Source organism: Hyperolius riggenbachi, chromosome 9 (assembly GCF_040937935.1).
Source record: "Hyperolius riggenbachi isolate aHypRig1 chromosome 9, aHypRig1.pri, whole genome shotgun sequence".
NCBI classification, from domain to species: domain Eukaryota; kingdom Metazoa; phylum Chordata; class Amphibia; order Anura; family Hyperoliidae; genus Hyperolius; species Hyperolius riggenbachi.
Window position 1 is genome coordinate 100107965 of NC_090654.1, and position 19102 is coordinate 100127066.

Sequence of the window (19102 nt, forward strand, 5' to 3'; positions counted from 1 at the left end):
CGTGAACTAGGCCTTTAACCACAGACAGACTGGCTGAGCCATGAGATACATGATAAGCAGAAATAGCCACAGCAAATGATTACCTGCATCTGTTCCTCATGAAACTCAGCCTGTTCATAGAGGCGTGGTCCACTGGAGTGTTTCCACACCTGAAGAAGGTAACACATTGTTTCATTAAGGATTCCTTTCCATCATTATCCCACATATAAACCTATTGCTATGCTTACCATGTGCTGCAACAATGTGTACACCTTTAAAGGTAAAACATAAATAAATTGACCTGGATTTCCAGGATTTCCCCTGAACTTTGGCCCAAAAGTAATACTACAATAACCAGTCACCTGTTTAGCCTAGAATCTTTAGTTCTGAACCAGTCACTGGTAGAGACCTGCATTTGGAAGGTTTTAGCGGTTATCCACGGGATACATGATTTGTGAGCTGTCCTTGCATAGACAACATTGTGTAAAGGGGTAATGGATTGGCAGCGTGTAAAAAATTCTGCAGGTCACGTGTGAGTAGTAATAATCACAAGAGATGTTTTGTGAGCCTGGCTGACTTGAATATTCCTTTTCCGGATTTTAATGCTGCCGTTTATTGGCTGGTTTTTCCTGTTTTGAGTCTAAGCACCACACACATATTCAGAATAATGGCAGAAGACAGAGTAAGCAGAATGTGGCACTTTGAACAAGATTCACCAGTAACCGGAAGTCATTTGGGCCTGTATAAAATCATTTGGTACTTATCCGTTAGCCGGGCGCATCCGGCAGGTGGCGCTGTTGTAGCGAATTTGGATGCGCTGTTGTATCTAATTTGTATCTAATTCCATTCATAGTTACTGAACGTAGTACTGTGTGAATGGAAGCGCCGCAGGTGGCGCTAATTACATTGTTGATACGCACGATACAGTGTGTTAATGGCAAGGAATATACATTGTATTTGAAGTGGCCGGAATGAAAATGAAGGCGGCGGCAATGTAACACATGAAGCCGCCGCCGCCTTCGTCTGTTCTCCCCCTTTGCCCTCTCGCTTGTATACAATGCTGCCAGCCTGCGGGGACATGCGTGTCCCCCCAGAGTCGTTCGTCGCGGCAGGGAAGCCTGCTTGTTTCCTTGCGACGAACGACTGTGGGGGGACACGCGTGTCCCCCCCAGCTGGCAGTGTTGTATAGAAGCGAGAGGGCAGAAAAAATAACAGTTGTAGGTTGAGAAAAAAAAAAAATGAAAATAAAAAAAAAAAAGAAAACTCAACACATTTGTGTCATTGTAAGTAATGTGATTTAATGTAATAGGCACGTTGCAATGCTGTACTCAGGGTTCATGGGACGTAAGTAATAGGCAATTTAAAGAGACAGTCACTGTAAAAGATTACTATGGCTTTCGCCACGAAACGCTGATGTCATGCAGTATTTGTTCAAATGCATCGTCCACTCCTCTTCTCCACATAAATTCTGCCAGGTAAGATTCCAAGTGTTGTCGCGCTGTTCCACGATGTTTTTTGTTTCGCCATTTGGCACTGCCCCAAAGGCGTTCTATTTTCTGGGTGTTTACACCACTCTCAGGATCCACAAAATTGTACCTATGGTTCACTTGAAAGTGGTGCAAACCACTTTCTTCAAGTGCAGTTGTGCAATAGCCCCTCCAAGAATCTGAATAGATAGTAGACCCCTGCTCAATATGATTGATGATTTCGTCTAAGAGAACGGGCAGTGAACGGTTCGGCACTTGGACTAAAAAACATTCATTTGTTTCACGGCAAAGGCCACCAAATATCCACTGCGGTGGAAGAACTCGTCCAGTATTGCTCTTGCGCTTAGTAAATAAGCTTTCATCAATCTCGACGATTTTGTCAGGGCCACCGATCTTTTTCACATTGCGGCGTAGTAACATTTCCACACAAACCTCTCGTAAGTAATTATTCCAATCGACAATAGTGTTGTGATTGAGATCAAGTTGTTTTTCACACCATTTGTGTGACGTCATCTCTTCACTCCAGCCATAAATGAATCGTACCGCCGTTAAAAAAGGTAGTCGTGACAATTCAAACCACGTTCCAGTACGAACACTTTTTTTCGTGCGACATGTAGCACGATTGCAACGCCAACGAACTCCATCACAAAATGACAGCTTCATGAGGTGATTCCTGTCGCATGTCATGTTTGTTGGCAATAGACCTTTTATTTGAAAAAAATGCACTGCTTCTTCCTCAGTGCGTGGTAAATCCCACAATTTCAGCATCTCACTTATTTACAGTAAACTGTCATGTACAGAACACCGTTTCTTCACTACTTGACAGGACAGCTGGTGGTCACTGATTGACAGGACAGCGTGTGGTGATTTATGTACAGTACACTGTGTGGGGGCGTGTTTTAATAACGGTGACAGGACAGCGTGTGGTGATTTATGTACAGTACACTGTGTGGGGGCGTGTTTTAATAACGGTGACAGGACAGCGTGTGGTGATTTATATAAATAACACTCCTGCAACTGTTATTTTTTCTGCCCTCTCGCTTCTATACAACACTGCCAGCTGGGGGGGACACGCGTGTCCCCCCACAGTCGTTCGTCGCAAGGAAACAAGCAGGCTTCCCTGCCGCGACGAACGACTCTGGGGGGACACGCATGTCCCCGCAGGCTGGCAGCATTGTATACAAGCGAGAGGGCAAAGGGGGAGAACAGACGAAGGCGGCGGCGGCTTCATGTGTTACATTGCCGCCGCCTTCATTTTCATTCCGGCCACTTCAAATACAATGTATATTCCTTGCCATTAACACACTGTATCGTGCGTATCAACAATGTAATTAGCGCCACCTGCGGCGCTTCCATTCACACAGTACTACGTTCAGTAACTATGAATGGAATTAGATACAAATTAGATACAACAGCGCATCCAAATTCGCTACAACAGCGCCACCTGCCGGATGCGCCCGGCTAACGGATAAGTACCAATCATTTCAAAAGGGAGAGGCAATAAGTGACCTGTAGCTGCCTGGATATATCTGAATAGTGCCAGTGTGGGGTTTTTAGCCATGTTCTGGTGAGTACTGATACAATAAAAAGAGAAAAATGCATTGGTTCCGGATCCAATCAACAATATGAACACAGGGATTCATAGTGATCACAGGGAAGACAGCACTGCAGATGCATCTCTCTCACTTATTCTTTAGTGGAGAAAAAAAAAAAAAAAGAGGAATCAATCCTTAAAGGGAATAATCCAGTGAGCTGCGCAGTACACTCCACACCACGTGTGAGTGACTGACAGCGGAGCTCGCGCAGGCGAGGACGACCTTGCGATGTCCCTGGGGCGGTGGCTGGGAGCAGAGCTGCTGCAATGGACATGTCGGCTGCAAGGGGCTGGAGGAAGCCCCAGGTAAGTAAGTGTCTTTTTAATGTCCCTGGATATTCCCTTTAGAGGGATCCTGAGCAGTAAAAAAACAAAACCTGAACTTACCTGGGGCTTTCTCCAGCCCACCGTAGGTCAGGAGGAACCCCGGCGTCCTCCTGGCTCCTCTCCCGGTCCCGCTGTAGAATACACCACCGGCTGTCATGATGACGCGTAGCGCCACCGATAAGGAAGTGTCAGCCCGACACTCGGCCCGGGTGTCGCCGGTGGTGTATTCTGCAGATGGACCGGGAGAGGAGCCAGGAGGACGCCGGGGGACCTCCTGACCTAAGGTGGGCTAGAGAAAGCCCCAGGTAAGTACAGATTTTGTTTATTTTTACTGCTCAGCGTCCCTTTAAAGGGGAACTTCATCCTAAACAAACATACTGTCATCAAGTTACATTAGTTATGTTAATTAGAATAGCTAGGTAATATAATCTCTTACCCACCATGTTTTAAAAAAAACAGGCAAATGTTTGTGATTCGTGGGGGCTGCCATCTTTGTCATGGGGGCAGCCATCTTTTTGGTTGAAAGGAGGTGACTAGGAGCAGGAGACACAGTTCCAACTGTCCTGTGTCCCGATTACCCCTCCCAGCTGCACACGCTAGGCTTCAAATGTCAAATTCAAAATGTAAAAAAAAAAAAATTGCACCAAAACAGCAGAATGAGAACAACATCATCAGAAATCCCATCAGGCTTTGCACAGCATCAGGGGAAAAAAGCCCAGGCAGTTTTCTTTTGAGCAGCTAAAAATGAGGCTTGTATAAGAGAAACAAAGTTCTGATGCTGTAAAACTGTTAAAGAAACACCGGGCCTTTTCAGTGCTGCTGAGTCGATTTTTAGTCCGGAGGTTCACTTTAAGGTGGCCATTAACAATACAATCCCGTGGCCAATCAATAATTCCCCAAAAAAACTGATCAATTCTAATAACTTATTTTGGACCATAGGTTCTGGCCCCTTTAACCACTTCACTACAAAGGGGTTTTTCCCCTTCTGTACCAGAGCAATTTTCACCTGTCAGCGTGCCTTCCATTCATTCGCCTATAAGGCCTGGAACCCACTAGAAAGTGCAAAGCGCTATTGCAATCGCTAGCGATTTGTGAGAGCATTTTGCAAGCGATTTTGGGAGCGATCACCCTGCTCCTAAACAATTTATTAGAATGGAAACGCTCCCAAAATGCTGCAGGTCCTGCGATTGCGATTTGCCTAATTGCAATTGCTGTAGTGGAATCTGTCCCATCCATTTACATTGGTAGAACGTTTAGGGAAATCGCTAGTGATTGAAAGCGCTCCCTAAAACTCTCTAGTGGGTTCCAGCCCTAACTTTATTACTACTTATCACAATGAAACTATCTATATCTTATTTATTGCACCACCAATTAGGCTTTTTTGGATGGTACATTTTGCTAAGAATTATTTTATTCTAAATGCATTTTAATGGGAAATAAGAAAAAAAAATGAAAAAAATTCATTATTTCTCAGTTTTCTACCAATATAATTTTAAAATAATACACGCTACCGTAATTAAAACACACACATTTTATTTGCTCAATTGACCCAGTGACCCGGTTATTGCAACATTTAAACAAGGTAGGGCGCCAATATTTTATTTGGAAATAAAGGTTTACATTTATTCTGTTTTGCGTCCATCACATTTACATATTTTCAAAATTAACAGTAATATTCCCTCGACATACATATTAACGTGCAGTCCCTAAGGTAACTATTTATGTATTTTTTGTCAGTCTTTTTTAATGCAAAAATTTGATTTGGGTAATTATGGGTTAGTGTGGGAGGTAAGCAGTTTTATTTTAAACGTCAGTGTGGGTTTTTTTTATTAAAAAAAAATAAAATAAAAATGTATGTAGGTGTAATTTTACTATTTGGCCACAAGATGTCCTCGCGCATTATTTCCGGTTAGTGTACCATCAGTACGCAGAAAGTAAGTAATGCGTGGACGTGTTACTTTGGTAGTTACAATGCGTGGGAATGAGCGGCGGCCGTCGGATTCCATAGACTGTTATCTACGTCCCTGGGCAGGAACTGAAGTCCTGCAGGACATAGATAATCCATCTCAATTACCAAAGTGGTTAAAGACCAAAGCCCTTTACTTTTTCACTTCCTGATCACTGTGATTGTCCCACAGTGATCAGGAGCCAACGAAAGCGGCTCCTGACCAAGGTATGGAAATCATCTGTGTTTAGACAGCAGAGTTCTGTGCCGGTGGGGGAATGCGGTCGCGTCCTGTGCACGGGATTGAGCAGTGTTAAAAATAAGCCACATCAGGCTTATGGTGCAATCTCTATTTTAAGCCATTAAGATGGCTCGATAGATAATTTTAATTGTTCGATCTCCGGCCCGATCGTTTTGCTGCTCGATTCCGGATTGAAGTGAATGTAAAAGGATAAGAAAAACGAGCGGAAGATAAGAGAATTGACGAAACGAGCGCCGAAACAATCGAGCGGGAGAATAGAGTGGCAAAATCGAGCCATGTATTCCCATCAGAAGGCAGCAAAGAGCGCAGCATAGTTTTAACCACAGCCAGTCCCGAACTGGTTAAACTGATGTGATTGGTTAGCAGGAATTCAGCCATTAACCACCCTGGCTTTTGATTGTTTTGCGGTGCTCGGCCACGGGTGTTTTTTTTGTTACTTTTTTTTTATCATGTAGCTAGCCTAGCTACAATTCCCCCCTCCCTGCGGCATCCCTCCCACCCCTCGCCGGCTATCATACCCAACAGGAAATCCCACTCTGAATGGGATTTCCTGTTAGTACTTCACTCGTCGCCATGGTGACGATCGGAATGACGTCATCGACGTCATGGGGAGTCCCGATCCACCCCTTAGCGCAGCTGTGATTGGCCAGGCTGCGCAATGGGTCTGGGGGGGACCCTCTTTTGCGGCGCGTAGCGGCGGCGTTCTTGTGAAACACGCAGCTAGCAAAGTGCTAGCTGCGTGTTTTAAAAAAAATTGACAAAAAAGACCCACCAGGGTCTGAGCAATCCACCACGGCGGTAATGAAGGAGCTGAGCTTGTCCATACCGCTAAGGTGGTTAATAGGCTTGGCCAATCATTTCTGAGGCAAATTAAATGATCGATTGGCCACAGGATTGTATCGAAAATGGCCACCTTTAGACTGCCGCAGACACCAACAGGCATTTTTTGTGTTTATGCATCCATCCGCCAGGGACATTTAAAAGCATTTTAGTACAAAATTACTTCCGCCTGCCACAAACGTCTATAGGCATTTTTGTGTCCCTATATTCCTTTGCCACAGATGTCTAAAGGCATTTAGTACAAAGTCTTGGCTCTGTGCCAACTTGACTTGAAATATGAAAATCATTTTAAGTTGATGCAGAATTATGTAAATGCTACTGTAAATGTATGCCGCTTAAAAACGGACCAATCAAATGCTTTCACTGCAAGATTTGATTAGTCCATTCACATTTTAGATTTTCATAATAATTAGCCTAATTCTCAATCCTCTCAATTTAATTTCCATTAGCGAAAATGAAGATGAGCGGAAAGAGTCTGGCACTATAGTTTATTGACAGCGTAAAAAGCAGTGTAGAATTGTGTCCATAAACAACATGTTGCTGACAACTGACATTAGTGAAAAAATGAAGACAAAGATATCTTGTTGGTGCTTAAAAGCTGTACCTGGATGGTGGGAGGTGGCAGGTGTGGGCGCCAATATGGTGCACGGCCTTACGACCGTTTCGCAGGGCAAAAACGCCTGGCTTCTTCTGAGGTCCCGCTTGTCGTGGCAACATGACGCTTGCGTACGCACAGCGTCTACCTAACCCTTAGCTGTACGGAGAAGGGAGGCATGGCCTCGGATAGCTGAGCCGCGCGTCATGAATGACGCGCGCCCGCTGTCCTCGGAGCTAGCCACGCCCACCCCTTGTCTCCCCAATGCAGTGTAGCTTAATCCTATCATGGTGGAGTGGGTGGATCCCTACAGCGGAACGGAAGTGCGCATACGAAGCGCACTTAACGCCGCTCCTGTTCCAGTCACTTTGTGCACTAACCTCAGAAGAAGCCAGGCGTTTTTGCCCTGCGAAACGGTCGTAAGGCCGTGCACCATATTGGCGCCCACACCTGCCACCTCCCACCATCCAGGTACAGCTTTTAAGCACCAACAAGATATCTTTGTCTTCATTTTTTCACTAATGTCAGTTGTCAGCAACATGTTGTTTATGGACACAATTCTACACTGCTTTTTACGCTGTCAACTATAGTGTCAGACTCTTTCCGCTTCTCTTCATTTTCGCTAATAGACTTTGTCTTTCGAGTCTTGAGCACATAGTTTCCTGGATGCTTCTTAACTTGACTGCAATACACAGCATTTACCGAGTGCCTGCCAGCTCTCCCTTTCATCAATTTTATTTCCACCTCATTGACCATCCCTACTGACTAATGAGGACTTGATCAAATGTCTTGCCCAAATCTACACATACCAAACAATTGTAATATAGCTGGAACGGATATGTAGCTTTTAAAAAAAAATGAGCTGGCAGTCAATGGGTTAAACTATTATGCTACATATTTCTCAATTCTGACGTATGAGATTTGCAAGAACTGGTTTAGATTGCAACACTAATTTTGCATCATGCTGAGAGAGAGAAATGTGGTGAAAACAGGGATTTAATGAACATCCGTCACCAGCATAATGTGATGAGGAAATCGCATACGCAGGATACGCTACAGAGAATAATGTGACATATCATCAGGATCAGCCAGCATGCATAATGATCAGAGCCAGTTTAAGCAGTACTGGGGGCCCAGGGCAAAAGTAACACCGGGGCCCACTACCCCCCCCCCCCCCCAAGCAAAGTCAGTCCCCAGGGCCCCAGACCCGGCTGGCACCCCCTTCCCGATGGTCCCTTTCGTCTGCTCCCTGAGGCTCCTGCACAGTTCATCTCTTTATATAATATCTCTGTGTCTCTGCAGAGACACTGAGGAGAGTTGAGGGAGGATGGGGCTAGTAGGGCCTGTGTGCGCGTGTGCGGCGGGCGTGACGGAGTGGTGACAGACCTAGCCCGTTTTTTAAACGGGCTACGGTCACTAGTACAACATAAAATGACACTGTCTGGCATTGTGTGACTTCGCTGGCTGCTGCTCAGTAGTGACTAGCCCGTCACTGTGCATCTTATTCCCCAGTCCCCTTTTGCAGTGCAGTGTGCCTGGACTTTTGGGGAGAATAAGGAGGAACCGATGCTGGAACAATGCTATCTCTGGCCCCTGATGCTGCTAACATGGATGACGGAGTTAAGGGGGCAGGCTCGACTCAGCTGCCTCTCTCTAATTGGCTGGAGAGAGAGCAATGGTTGGCACCTACCTTTGCCCCCCTCTCCTGCCTGCTGCTGTCACCTCCCTTTTACCACCACCGTTCAGTGCAGTCACATACACGCCACAGTACCCAGTTGCAGCGATCGGACGCATTTAATTTTTAAAGGCGCAATAGGGGACGCTGGGGGGGGGGGGCCTACAGACCCTGGGGCGATTGCCCTCATTGCCTTAACTGTACCACCAGCCCTGTTAACCCCCCTGGCGGTAACCCCGACCTGAGCTCGGGGTAGGAAAAATCAGCTATTATAGGTAAGCCCGAGCTCAGGTCGAGGCAGTGAAAAAACTGCTGCGCCTGCGTGCTGGAGTCACGCGCGCCGATCGGCACTGCTCAGCGGGACTACTGCATCTGTTGCCCAAAGTTTGGCACAATTGTGCGGCCGCCGGGATCCCCATATCCCCGGTAATCTTGTGGGGACCCTGCGGCCATGTGATCGGAGCAGCAGCAGCGGTGGCGGCATATATACCTTTGTTGCAGGAGTCCCTGCGCGATCGGCCTCTCTCCCCCAGCAGCAGCGGTGTTTGTCTGGCCGCCGGGACCTCCATATCCCCGTTATTCTCTTGGGGACCCGGCGGCCAATCAGAGCGGCGGTGGGGCTGACGCAGGGCGGCGTGACGTGATGGGACATTTTAAAAATGTATTTCATTGGCTGCAAAGTGCATTGTATTGGATACACAAGAATCAAATACATGTGTATCCAATACACTGTTATTTGGTTGTGAGCTGTGCTGTGATTTGTGCTGTGATCTCTGATCTTCCTACTGATTTTTGGATTTGTGTACCGACCTCTGCCTGGATTTTTGACTACCCTTTTTGCCTTCTGATTCTGCCTCATTTTGGATTTCTGTGTACCGACCTCTGCCTGGATTTTGACTACGCTCTTTTCCTGTCACCTGCTATGGCGTCATCTTCGAAGCGTCTCACAGCGGAAGCGCTGATGCAGTTCGAGGACAGCGATCCGGATTTGCAGTCGCTGGAGGACTCCAGTGACAGTGATGCGCCTGGCAACCTGTCGTCTGATTCTGACAGCGACTCCATCACCAGCGACACAGAGGAGGTTAGTGACGCACGTGTTTAGTGCCCAGTCAACACCACTCACCACAGTTTCCCTTTTACTGGGGAGCGCGGCCTGAAGGTTGAATGTAATCACTGCCCCCTGGCCTACCTCCAGCTGTTCTTCAGTGATGCTGTTATTGGCAACTTCATCCGTGCGGTCTTTGGTGGAGCCCTTGTTGAATAAGGGGTACTGTGTGATCACAGATAATTTTTACAGTTCACCTGAAGTTTTTGAAATACTCATCCAGAACAAAACTGATGCCTACGGCACCGTTCGTCCTAACCGGCGAGAAATGCCAACTACCTCCGCCAAGCAAAAGCTAAAATTTGGGGACATTGTGGCTTGGCAGAAAGGAAAAATGTTGGCACTCCGCTGGTGTGACAAGAAGGACGTGTGTGCGCTCAGCACTGTCCATGATGCATCATCTGCCGCCACCACAACGCGAGGAGGGAAAGTTCTGGACAAGCCGCAAGTCATCCTGGACTACAACCATACAATAGGTGGGGTGGACCGAGCTGACCAGGCGATGACGTACTACCCCGCAGTCCGCAAACAACAAAAAAAAAATTAAAAATGTTTTTTTCCTTCATCTGCTGGAACAATCTCTGTGGAATGCGTTCATTTTGTATAAGCAACGCAGTGACAGGCCAGGAACACATTCTGACTTTATATGGAAAATGTGCGAAAGCATTTGTCTGAAGTACCAGACTTCATCAGCAGATGTGTGAATTGGGCGCCGTGCATCATATGTCGTCAATCCTGAGCGCCTCACTGGCCGCCACTTTTCAGACTATATTCCACCCACTCCAAAAAAAGCTGCACCAACTAGGATGTGTATTGTTTGCTGCAGCAAGATGGATAGCAAGGGTAAGAAAGTCCGCAAAGAAACCTGTTTCTACTGTCCGGACTGGAATGTCGCCCTGTGTGCTGTTCCATGTTTTAAGATCTACCACACACGGGAGGTGTATTAGTTATACACTGTACTGCATGTACATACTGTATATATAATCTGCTGCTTATTTGTACAGTTTTGCTATTATTTCAGTTTATTGATAAATTTAATTTTTTCAACAAATTTGTGTTACAGTCTTTTATGTATATGCAGGATGTATTCCAGGCCTTTATTCTGATATATTTTGGTGAGTTAAGACTTAATAATTGGATGCCTAAAATTCTTGAAAAAAATGTACCGCCAGGGAGGTTAATGACATATGGTAGAAATATGGTGAAATGCACTTTATCAGGTTATTAGACCTACATTAATTGTAGTGGCTGACTCCCAACGCACCAACGGCAAAGGGACTTTAATGTGAATTGAAATAAGCCTCTGAGGAATTGGGAGTAAAGTTGCACAACGTGCACCTATCGAATGACAACTGACAGGATGCAACCTTCTATTACACAAAAATGTATGGTATTGTATTTTGAATAGCTTTTTTGTCCTTTTGTGAAGTAAATGTAACGTGCTTTTTTAACAAATATTAAACTGATGTTTTTAGAATACCTGGAATGGTTGTATAGAAATATATGATGTATAAGATTATGTTGGGATTGAACAATTACAAAGCCCCATATAAAAACCTTTCTTAGGCAACTAGTGGAAAGCGTCACAAAGTTCACACAATAAGAAATTTGAGGTCTGAAGAAAAATACAATTCAGCAAAGTGGGATGGTGAGGGAACAGAGGTGCAAAAAACCTCAGAAACTAGCCATAAATTTCAAATATAGTCTGTCCCAAAGCCTGGTAAGAATTACTCTCAACCTTTAAAATCACATTGGTGCCGATAGTTGAAGTATCTGTAATGTATTACAGATATTTTAACAACAGACTTACCCAGCCTCTATTCTCACACTAACCGCCCTACCTCCCCTAGAGGGCCCCAACAATAACTCACTGTCCCAATGCCTAACACTAACTCGTCTTTCCCAAACCAGTGTGTGTGCACTGTGGCTAAATAGTGTCATGGGTAAGGGCTCTGCCTCTAACACAGGAACCAGCGTTCGAACCTCTGCTCTTCCTGTTCCAGCACCTACTCAGTAAGGAGTCCTTGGGCAAGACTCCCTAACACTGCTACTGCCTACTGAGTGTGCCCTAGTGGCTGCAGCTCTGGTGCTTTTAGTCAGCCAGGAGTAAAGCGCGATATAAATGTTCTGAGTCTTCTATGTAGCTTAAACAGATTATATAGCACGGTCACATCCAATTTTGGCAGCAGAATCGGTAATGCAACATAATTGATTAGGAAAGGATTTTGAGCACATTTATAAACTATCTATTTATAGCAGTTAAAACATAACATTTATATTGCGCTTTTCTCCAGGTAGTCTCAAAGGCTCAAGGCTCTGAAAGTCCAAGCTGGAGTTATTAGCATTAGTTGACCATCTAGACTGGTAATGTAGACTTCTCTGTGGTCTTTACCTCATTCTACAGATGAAGGACCTCCGGGAACCCATACACATCCTCATAGAAGATTGCTGACCTTCTTTTTTGACTGTACCAGTTTTCAAATCCAAAATGCGACCTGTAGGTATGAGGAGCACATGTGTTAGATGCTCTCTAGCCAACTTTCTCTTGAGGAAACACATATTACTAGTATGGTCCAAGCTCACCTGTCATGGCATTCTCTGCAGTAGAGAGCTGTTCCCGAAGCTTGTCCACATCATCTGGATGGACCTGATCATACAAAGTGCTTCCAAACCACTCAGACTGTGGCTGGTTGAGGACTGGACTCACCGAATCGGAAACGTAGACAATCCGGCCAGTCTCACAGGACACCACAAACAAGAAACCATCTGCCGCCTCTAAGATTAGATGCTTCAGCTCCTACACCAATTATAGAACAGAAGATAAAACTTTACATCCAAGTGTGACTAAAAACAACTGCACTTCTTAAACTTCATAGGAGATTAAAATAACAAAGGACATTTTGTGAATGTAATTGCATGATCCATTAGCTATGTTGCTCTATTATTAGAATACAGGATTCTCTAGTTTCCAGCAAGTAGAACCAATGTTTTGTTGGTAGTTATACTGAACACAAAAATTGTGTGCTCACACAGATGCCAATAAGGAGGCATCTAATACAAAGACTTGTATGGATTTGGGATCCGCTGTGCATGAAGATTGGTACTTCATGTTTTTCAGAGACAGGGGTAGGGAGTATGACATCGATGATGTCATGTACGATCCTGAGTACATTTGAAATCGGCGCCGGTAGACTTGGGCGCAGGATACAGCTGTATATAGCTGATCCTGCTTCTGCACAAGTCCGGGCCGATTTAATTACTATTCCCCCTCCAGGCCGCCATGGATAGTGGGGGAATGAAATAATTCGGCTTCCAGCGATTGCTGGAGGCCGAATTATTATGTTTTTAAGCAACCTCGGCTCCGTCTGCTGACGGCGCCGACGTTACTCACTGAGCGCTGCAATAGGAATGATTCCTATTGAAGTCTATGGAGGCGCCGGCTGCGCCCAAATCTAGCAGCGCTGAAAAGCACTGCTCCGTACGATCCTCCCCACAGAGAGGAGCGGAGCTGTCTAGGGAGGCTGCGGTGATCGCTGGATCCTGGCTGGGTAATGTATAAGCTGACTGATCGGGAGGATTCTGGGCAATCGGGGTGGGGTTGTGTCCACCTATTCAAAGCTAGCCTAGTGCTAGCTTATATTTACTGATCTCATTTAATCTAACAATTTTATAGCGGGGGACTATGAGGCTACAAAACCTCCTGAGCGGCGTAACGCTCAGGAGGTTAAATTGTCAAATAAAGTAGATCTTTGTATATTGAAACTAGCATCTACATATTATAAAGATACGTACAGACTTAACCCTTTAGCAGCAAATTTATTTAGAGGCTCGCAAGTGCTCTAATTTATTTTTTTGTTTTTCATCATAAATTTTTATTTAAAGATAAGATACAGAGTTCCATAATAATGAAAACAGCTGACTGCATAATATTGATCATACATTCATATAATCTTACGAACTATTCTATAAATAACACACCTTGTCTGTCTTCTTCCCATGAAGAGCAGAGAAAGCTAATACATGAAGCACTCCTATGCGCTTAGTCCATCCTGGGGGTTTTAACTTGACCCTTACTAGGTAACCCCCAGGGCTCAGACAGCAATGTGCTGTATCAATTCAGTGGGCCGATGGTTAGCCCTTGATACAGGGTTACAGAGATCCTGTTTCTGTGCCAGAGTGTCTACATAATGCTCGTCTCTGTATTGAATATATAGTACGACACCTGTAGGAAGGACGGACGGGGTCAAACTAGACTACCTAAATAAACTACCTACTTACTTATGGTGTGGAGTATACCAGGAGCTATATTGGAAGTAAGATTCTAGTTAGAGTATTCCAACCAGGTACTAGGAAGGGTGAAGATCTTATGGTCCCCTGAGGATCTTAATCTGATTTTATATTCCATATTCAGGTTGCTGTTTACTAGGGAGATTAGTTGGGAAATAGATAGGGAGTCGGCCGATTTCCAGTTGCTGGTAATCTGGGAGAGTGCCGACTGATATGCATAACCTGGGGCTGCAAATTTAGTGGGATCTCCTCCAGCCCTACTAAAAGTAGTGCTAATTTAGCTGATAGACGTAAATTGGGAAGGAAAAAGCTATTAATTAAGAGTTCCACTTGGTCCCAAAATTGAGCAATATGAGGGCACTCCCATAGCATGTGGAGTAAAGTCCCCACTGAGTTCTTACAATGCCAACAGTTGGGGGAGTTGTCCTCTGAGAACGAGGCCATTCTTCTGGGGGTCAGATACCACCTGAAAATTACTTTACGTGAAAGTTCCTAGTGGGGGGAGTTCTTTGAGAGTTTTAGGATTTTAGACGTGGTCCTGAGGAGATGTTGTTCAGTTATATTAGATTGAAGGTCATTGGACCAGGCTAAAGCATATCTTTTCAGTGAGGCATCACTCCCTTCTAGTATGGACATATACCAAGTGGAGATACCTCTGGCCAAATCGGGGGGACTTTTATTGTTAATGGCTGTTAGGATATGACTATTGAGCTGGGGTATCTTAATTTTGTTAGTTTTGATTAGGCTATATATCCTATGATAGGTAAAGAGTTGGTTGTATGGTAAATGTAATTCTTTATGTAATTCCACAAAGGAGCCTTGTAACAGTTGATTTACTGAGGTGATTTTAACTTTAGCCCATGGGGATAGGTTCAAATAGGGGCTGAGGAATTTAAGGGCATTTAAAGAGATGGTAGGACTATGAGTCAGGGACGCCTTAGGAGGGAATTTGATAAAATGTTCCCATGCCAGCAGGAGAGCTTGAATTGCTCCAATTTATTTAAGCATATATATTTATTCCTTGTTACATTTCCTTGCTTCTTATTAGTACTGCTGTAATGTGTATTTATGGCTTCTTTTCACTAGGGGGCAGTGACACAATAACAGAAGATTTCTGCTTCAGTTTATATATTAGCAAACTAGTGTCCCATCGGACTTGACCTTTAATGTACTTAAAAAGTGACCAAAATCCAGTCACTCTCAACCACCTGTCGTTATTGCACGACTATAGGTGAGTGAGTAATATTTGAAAATAACAGGTAATACTGACATATGAGAGGTCAGATAACAGTAGACTGGGTATGGTCAGTAGTAGGACACCACACTCCAAAATCTGCCAGTCAGTAGTCAGTATACCTATGTGTACCGTCTTTGGGAGGTCTTTGCTGATCCCCCCCTGCTACCTGGTTCACACTGGCAGGTGTGTGAGGTTCGGTGCAGGGTGTAGCTATTCCCATTCAGGTAAGACACACATTAAAGTTTAAGTTGGCAAGGTGTACACAGGCAATATATAATACTGTAAGGATCCACGGTTATGTTCGTGGTCCACAGCCGTATAAACCTACACGGTAGTGATAATACCAACGCCCTTCACAGAAGGTAATAGGTTGCTGGGGAGAGACAAGGCGTGCTAAATTTATATACAGTGATAGTGCAGTTCGACTAGTGCTAGTTTCACTCCATAGGCGGAGCTTCGTCAGGAAAAGTTGCACATAAGGTATGAAAAATAATAAACAGCCCCCCACCACATACACCCACAGCAATAGTAGCCCAGAACAGAGCTCTGTTCTGGGCTACTATTGCTGTGGGTGTATGTGGTGGGGGGCTGTTTATTATTTTTCATACCTTATGTGCACCTTTTCCTGAAATACCTGAGAATCCCCCATGAGGAGATGGACTAGTCCAAAACCTGTCAGATTTTAACAACCTACCATAAGGAATAATTAAAGTGCATTTTACCATGGGAAAAAAATCTACTTTATGTATGTATTTTAAATCTTAACATTTCTTATGATAGTTGTCCTATAATGAATGTATTTGTGCATTTCTCCTCAGTGAATCGCTAATATGTTTTACAGCAATTTTCTGTCATTTCTGGAATTATATGAAGACGTTTCCTTATTGACCTGTAGTTTAGCTGAGACACTGTCAGCTATTAATCCAGACAATGAGGATAAAGAGCGAGAGGGGAAAGTGCTCTATTCAAAATACGCCTCATCTGTGACCTGCTGTAATAAGGGGGATTAAAGGATCAGACCGGTTTAACAAGAATCAGAAGAGTAGTTTTACCAGCGATAACCTGTAGACTTTATTCCCCAAAACACATCCCTCTAGTATGGATTAGCCATTTCTGAGCTTGTACCCCAGAATCTGTAGACCTTAAAGTGGACCTGAACTCTTGCACAGCACAGAAGGAAAACAGAGAGAAATGCATCCTGTATGTATTTAGAGAGTTTAGCCTGTCTAATTCCCCCTCATTTGTGACTAAGCACAAGTTGTAAATTGATCAGTTAGCGGTGTCAGCTGCCTGCCACGGCAGAGAGCTAATTGGTAAACATAGGATGTTAACAATATGTCTGCTTCCATGAAAGCAGGAAGTAGACATACTGCAAATTTATTGCATGATTTGTATCAGCTGTAACAAAGAAAAGGTTATTGCTGTTGCTTATCCTTTAGAGCAGAAAGAAGTTCTGAGTTTGGGTCTGCTTTAATAACCAGTAAGAAAATAGAGGTTTTATATCAGTGTTGTCTGGCTGTCATGCTGATCATTGGACTCAGCAATGCCAAGTCAGGCATCAGCAATAAGAATAAAGTCAGTGGAGTCAGAATGCTTCACCTACATACCCATTCAGTGATTCACAAGCTATTAATGTGAAACTAAGCCTTCCAAATAATATAGCTTCCCAGGTAGTCAGCCTTCTGTTACAGACAACAGAAAAATAAAGCAAAATAAATCTAAAATCTATTCTAAACTTCCTTCCCGAGTCCACTACAAGCTCAGCAATTATAGAATAAACCTGCTTGTGAAGGTGCAGAGGGTCAGGGAGGACATTTGAACTAATAGCTACTCAGAGACATCATTTGGAAACCGAAAAGCAAAGATGATCAAAACTGCTCTGGGGCCCACTACTGCTTCAGAGGACAAGTATAAGGCCCCTCCAAATGAAATGTTATGGGGTAGTGGTCTATCTGTAACAGATGTTGAGGACTGACACACTGGTGCAGGCTGCAGAAAAATGGAGGGAGCAGAACCTGGCCAGAGCCCGCCAGCTAAGCACTTCCTGCCCTTGGCAAATGCTGTTTTGCTATCAGGGAGTAAGGCAGAGGCGGTCCCAGGAGGCATGTGAGTGGCATGTGACTGGGCTTGGGCTGCAAACATGGTGATTCCAGCAGAGGCAATGAAAACAGCAGGCTGCAGCGGAGCAGGTCTTGGTGGCATAATGTATAGTGTATGTATATAAGTGTAGGTGATAGGTCAACAGTAAAGCAACGTGCTTTCCCAGCAGCATTCATGGTCAGGTCATCTGGGTGCTGGGATCGGCAGGTGTCTAATAATTATCAGCAATCGGGTGCCCAAGTGGTAAGCTGGGCTCCCCATTCATTACTAGTAGCAGATCGATAGGGAGAAACAAGAGGAGCCCATCGTCTATTTAGTAGATGACTGGCAACAGATAGCAGTTGGTTTGGCACTGGGGGTTACAGTGAAGTATAAGGAGGGGGAGCTTAGTGTTAGGCAACAGAAAGGGGGGGGCAGGGACGGTGTTAATGTGAGAATGGGGGCCGAGTTAGTCTATAGTAAAGTATAAATAATGTAAATTACTGACAGTTTACTGTTGGCACAACCTGCTTGGTGCCCAACTCACAGAGAGATGTTCCGATGGGCTGACTAAATTTATAGATGAATATTGTACAAAATAAGAAATTGTATTCTTTTAAGTTATATTCAGTAAAGGGAACATACCTTTTGCATAAAAAAAATATCCAAAATTCTAAATCCTAAAAGCAGGGCCTGATGGATCAGACAGACATCGCAACTCCCTCTTATGCCAGCTTGCATTACCAGAGGAAATATGTTACATGGGTGAGAATTCACCTTTTCTAGTGAGAGATGTGGGAATAAGGGGGGGGGAATTGGAAGCAGAGAAGCGCAATGTGATAAATGAGTGCTGAATCCTGATTGGACACTATGGAAGAGGTGAAATACCATACATCCTGTTCAGAGGATTGGCGGTAGTGTGTAGCAATGCTATAGGTATCGTGAGGACAGAAAGCGAGGAGAAATCACATGAAAAGGAATGCAGACATCACCCAGAAGATACCATCAGAGAGTGTCTGAAACTTGTAGAAATGTACTCAGATGATTGGCTGCATACCTGGTCAGTGAGGAATGAAGGTTTATAGGAACCATCTGTGGACGTGTTTCCTGTACCCCTCAGTGACTTCATATGAGACACAGCCATGCGCAGGATAGTCAGCTTGTCTGGTTTGCGAGCCAGGGCACTGCAGGTGGGCACCATATCAGACAGTTCCGTAATGTAAGCTGTCATTTTGTTCCTTCTCCTCCGCTCTATCTCGCTGTGGTTTTCCCTATTGGAGAAAAGAAGACAAACCGTTATATTTCCTGGTCCCTTGGAGTTTACTATAAAGGGATTCTACTGTATAAACAAGACAAAAAAGAGGAATGAGACAGCCTAGCCATTATTCCATCATGCCAAGTATGTACATTAGAGGTGATAGAGTGAACGTTTAAAGATGAATCGTAAGGCGATGTTCCCATTATAAATCGCCAACGCTATCGCTGAGCGATTTATTGAGAGTTTTTTCCTGCGCTGTGTGCTTAGAAAAGCACTTTTCTAAGCGCTTTTGCAGAGCGATTCGTTTTTTCACTTCCTGACGTCAGTAAGTGAACTCTGACTCGGAAATGGATAAATACAATGTACCATATATACCGGCATACAAGACGACTTTTTAACCCTTAAAAAGTCGGGGGTCGTCTTATACGCCGG

General features: G+C 44.5%; 1 protein-coding gene across 2 annotated transcripts in view; it reads right to left on the bottom strand.

Annotated features, from left to right (window-relative positions):
- Window positions 1-19102, bottom strand: part of ARNT (aryl hydrocarbon receptor nuclear translocator) — a 100123-nt gene that overhangs the window by 31198 nt on the left and 49823 nt on the right. For both annotated transcript variants that reach the window (XM_068253265.1, XM_068253264.1), the window contains exons 5-8: window positions 18470-18683; window positions 12393-12606; window positions 12202-12304; window positions 84-149 (exon numbers count right to left, since the gene is read on the bottom strand). In XM_068253265.1, coding sequence (XP_068109366.1) covers window positions 84-149; window positions 12202-12304; window positions 12393-12606; window positions 18470-18683 — 597 coding nt within the window. The remainder of the gene's footprint in view (window positions 1-83; window positions 150-12201; window positions 12305-12392; window positions 12607-18469; window positions 18684-19102) is intronic.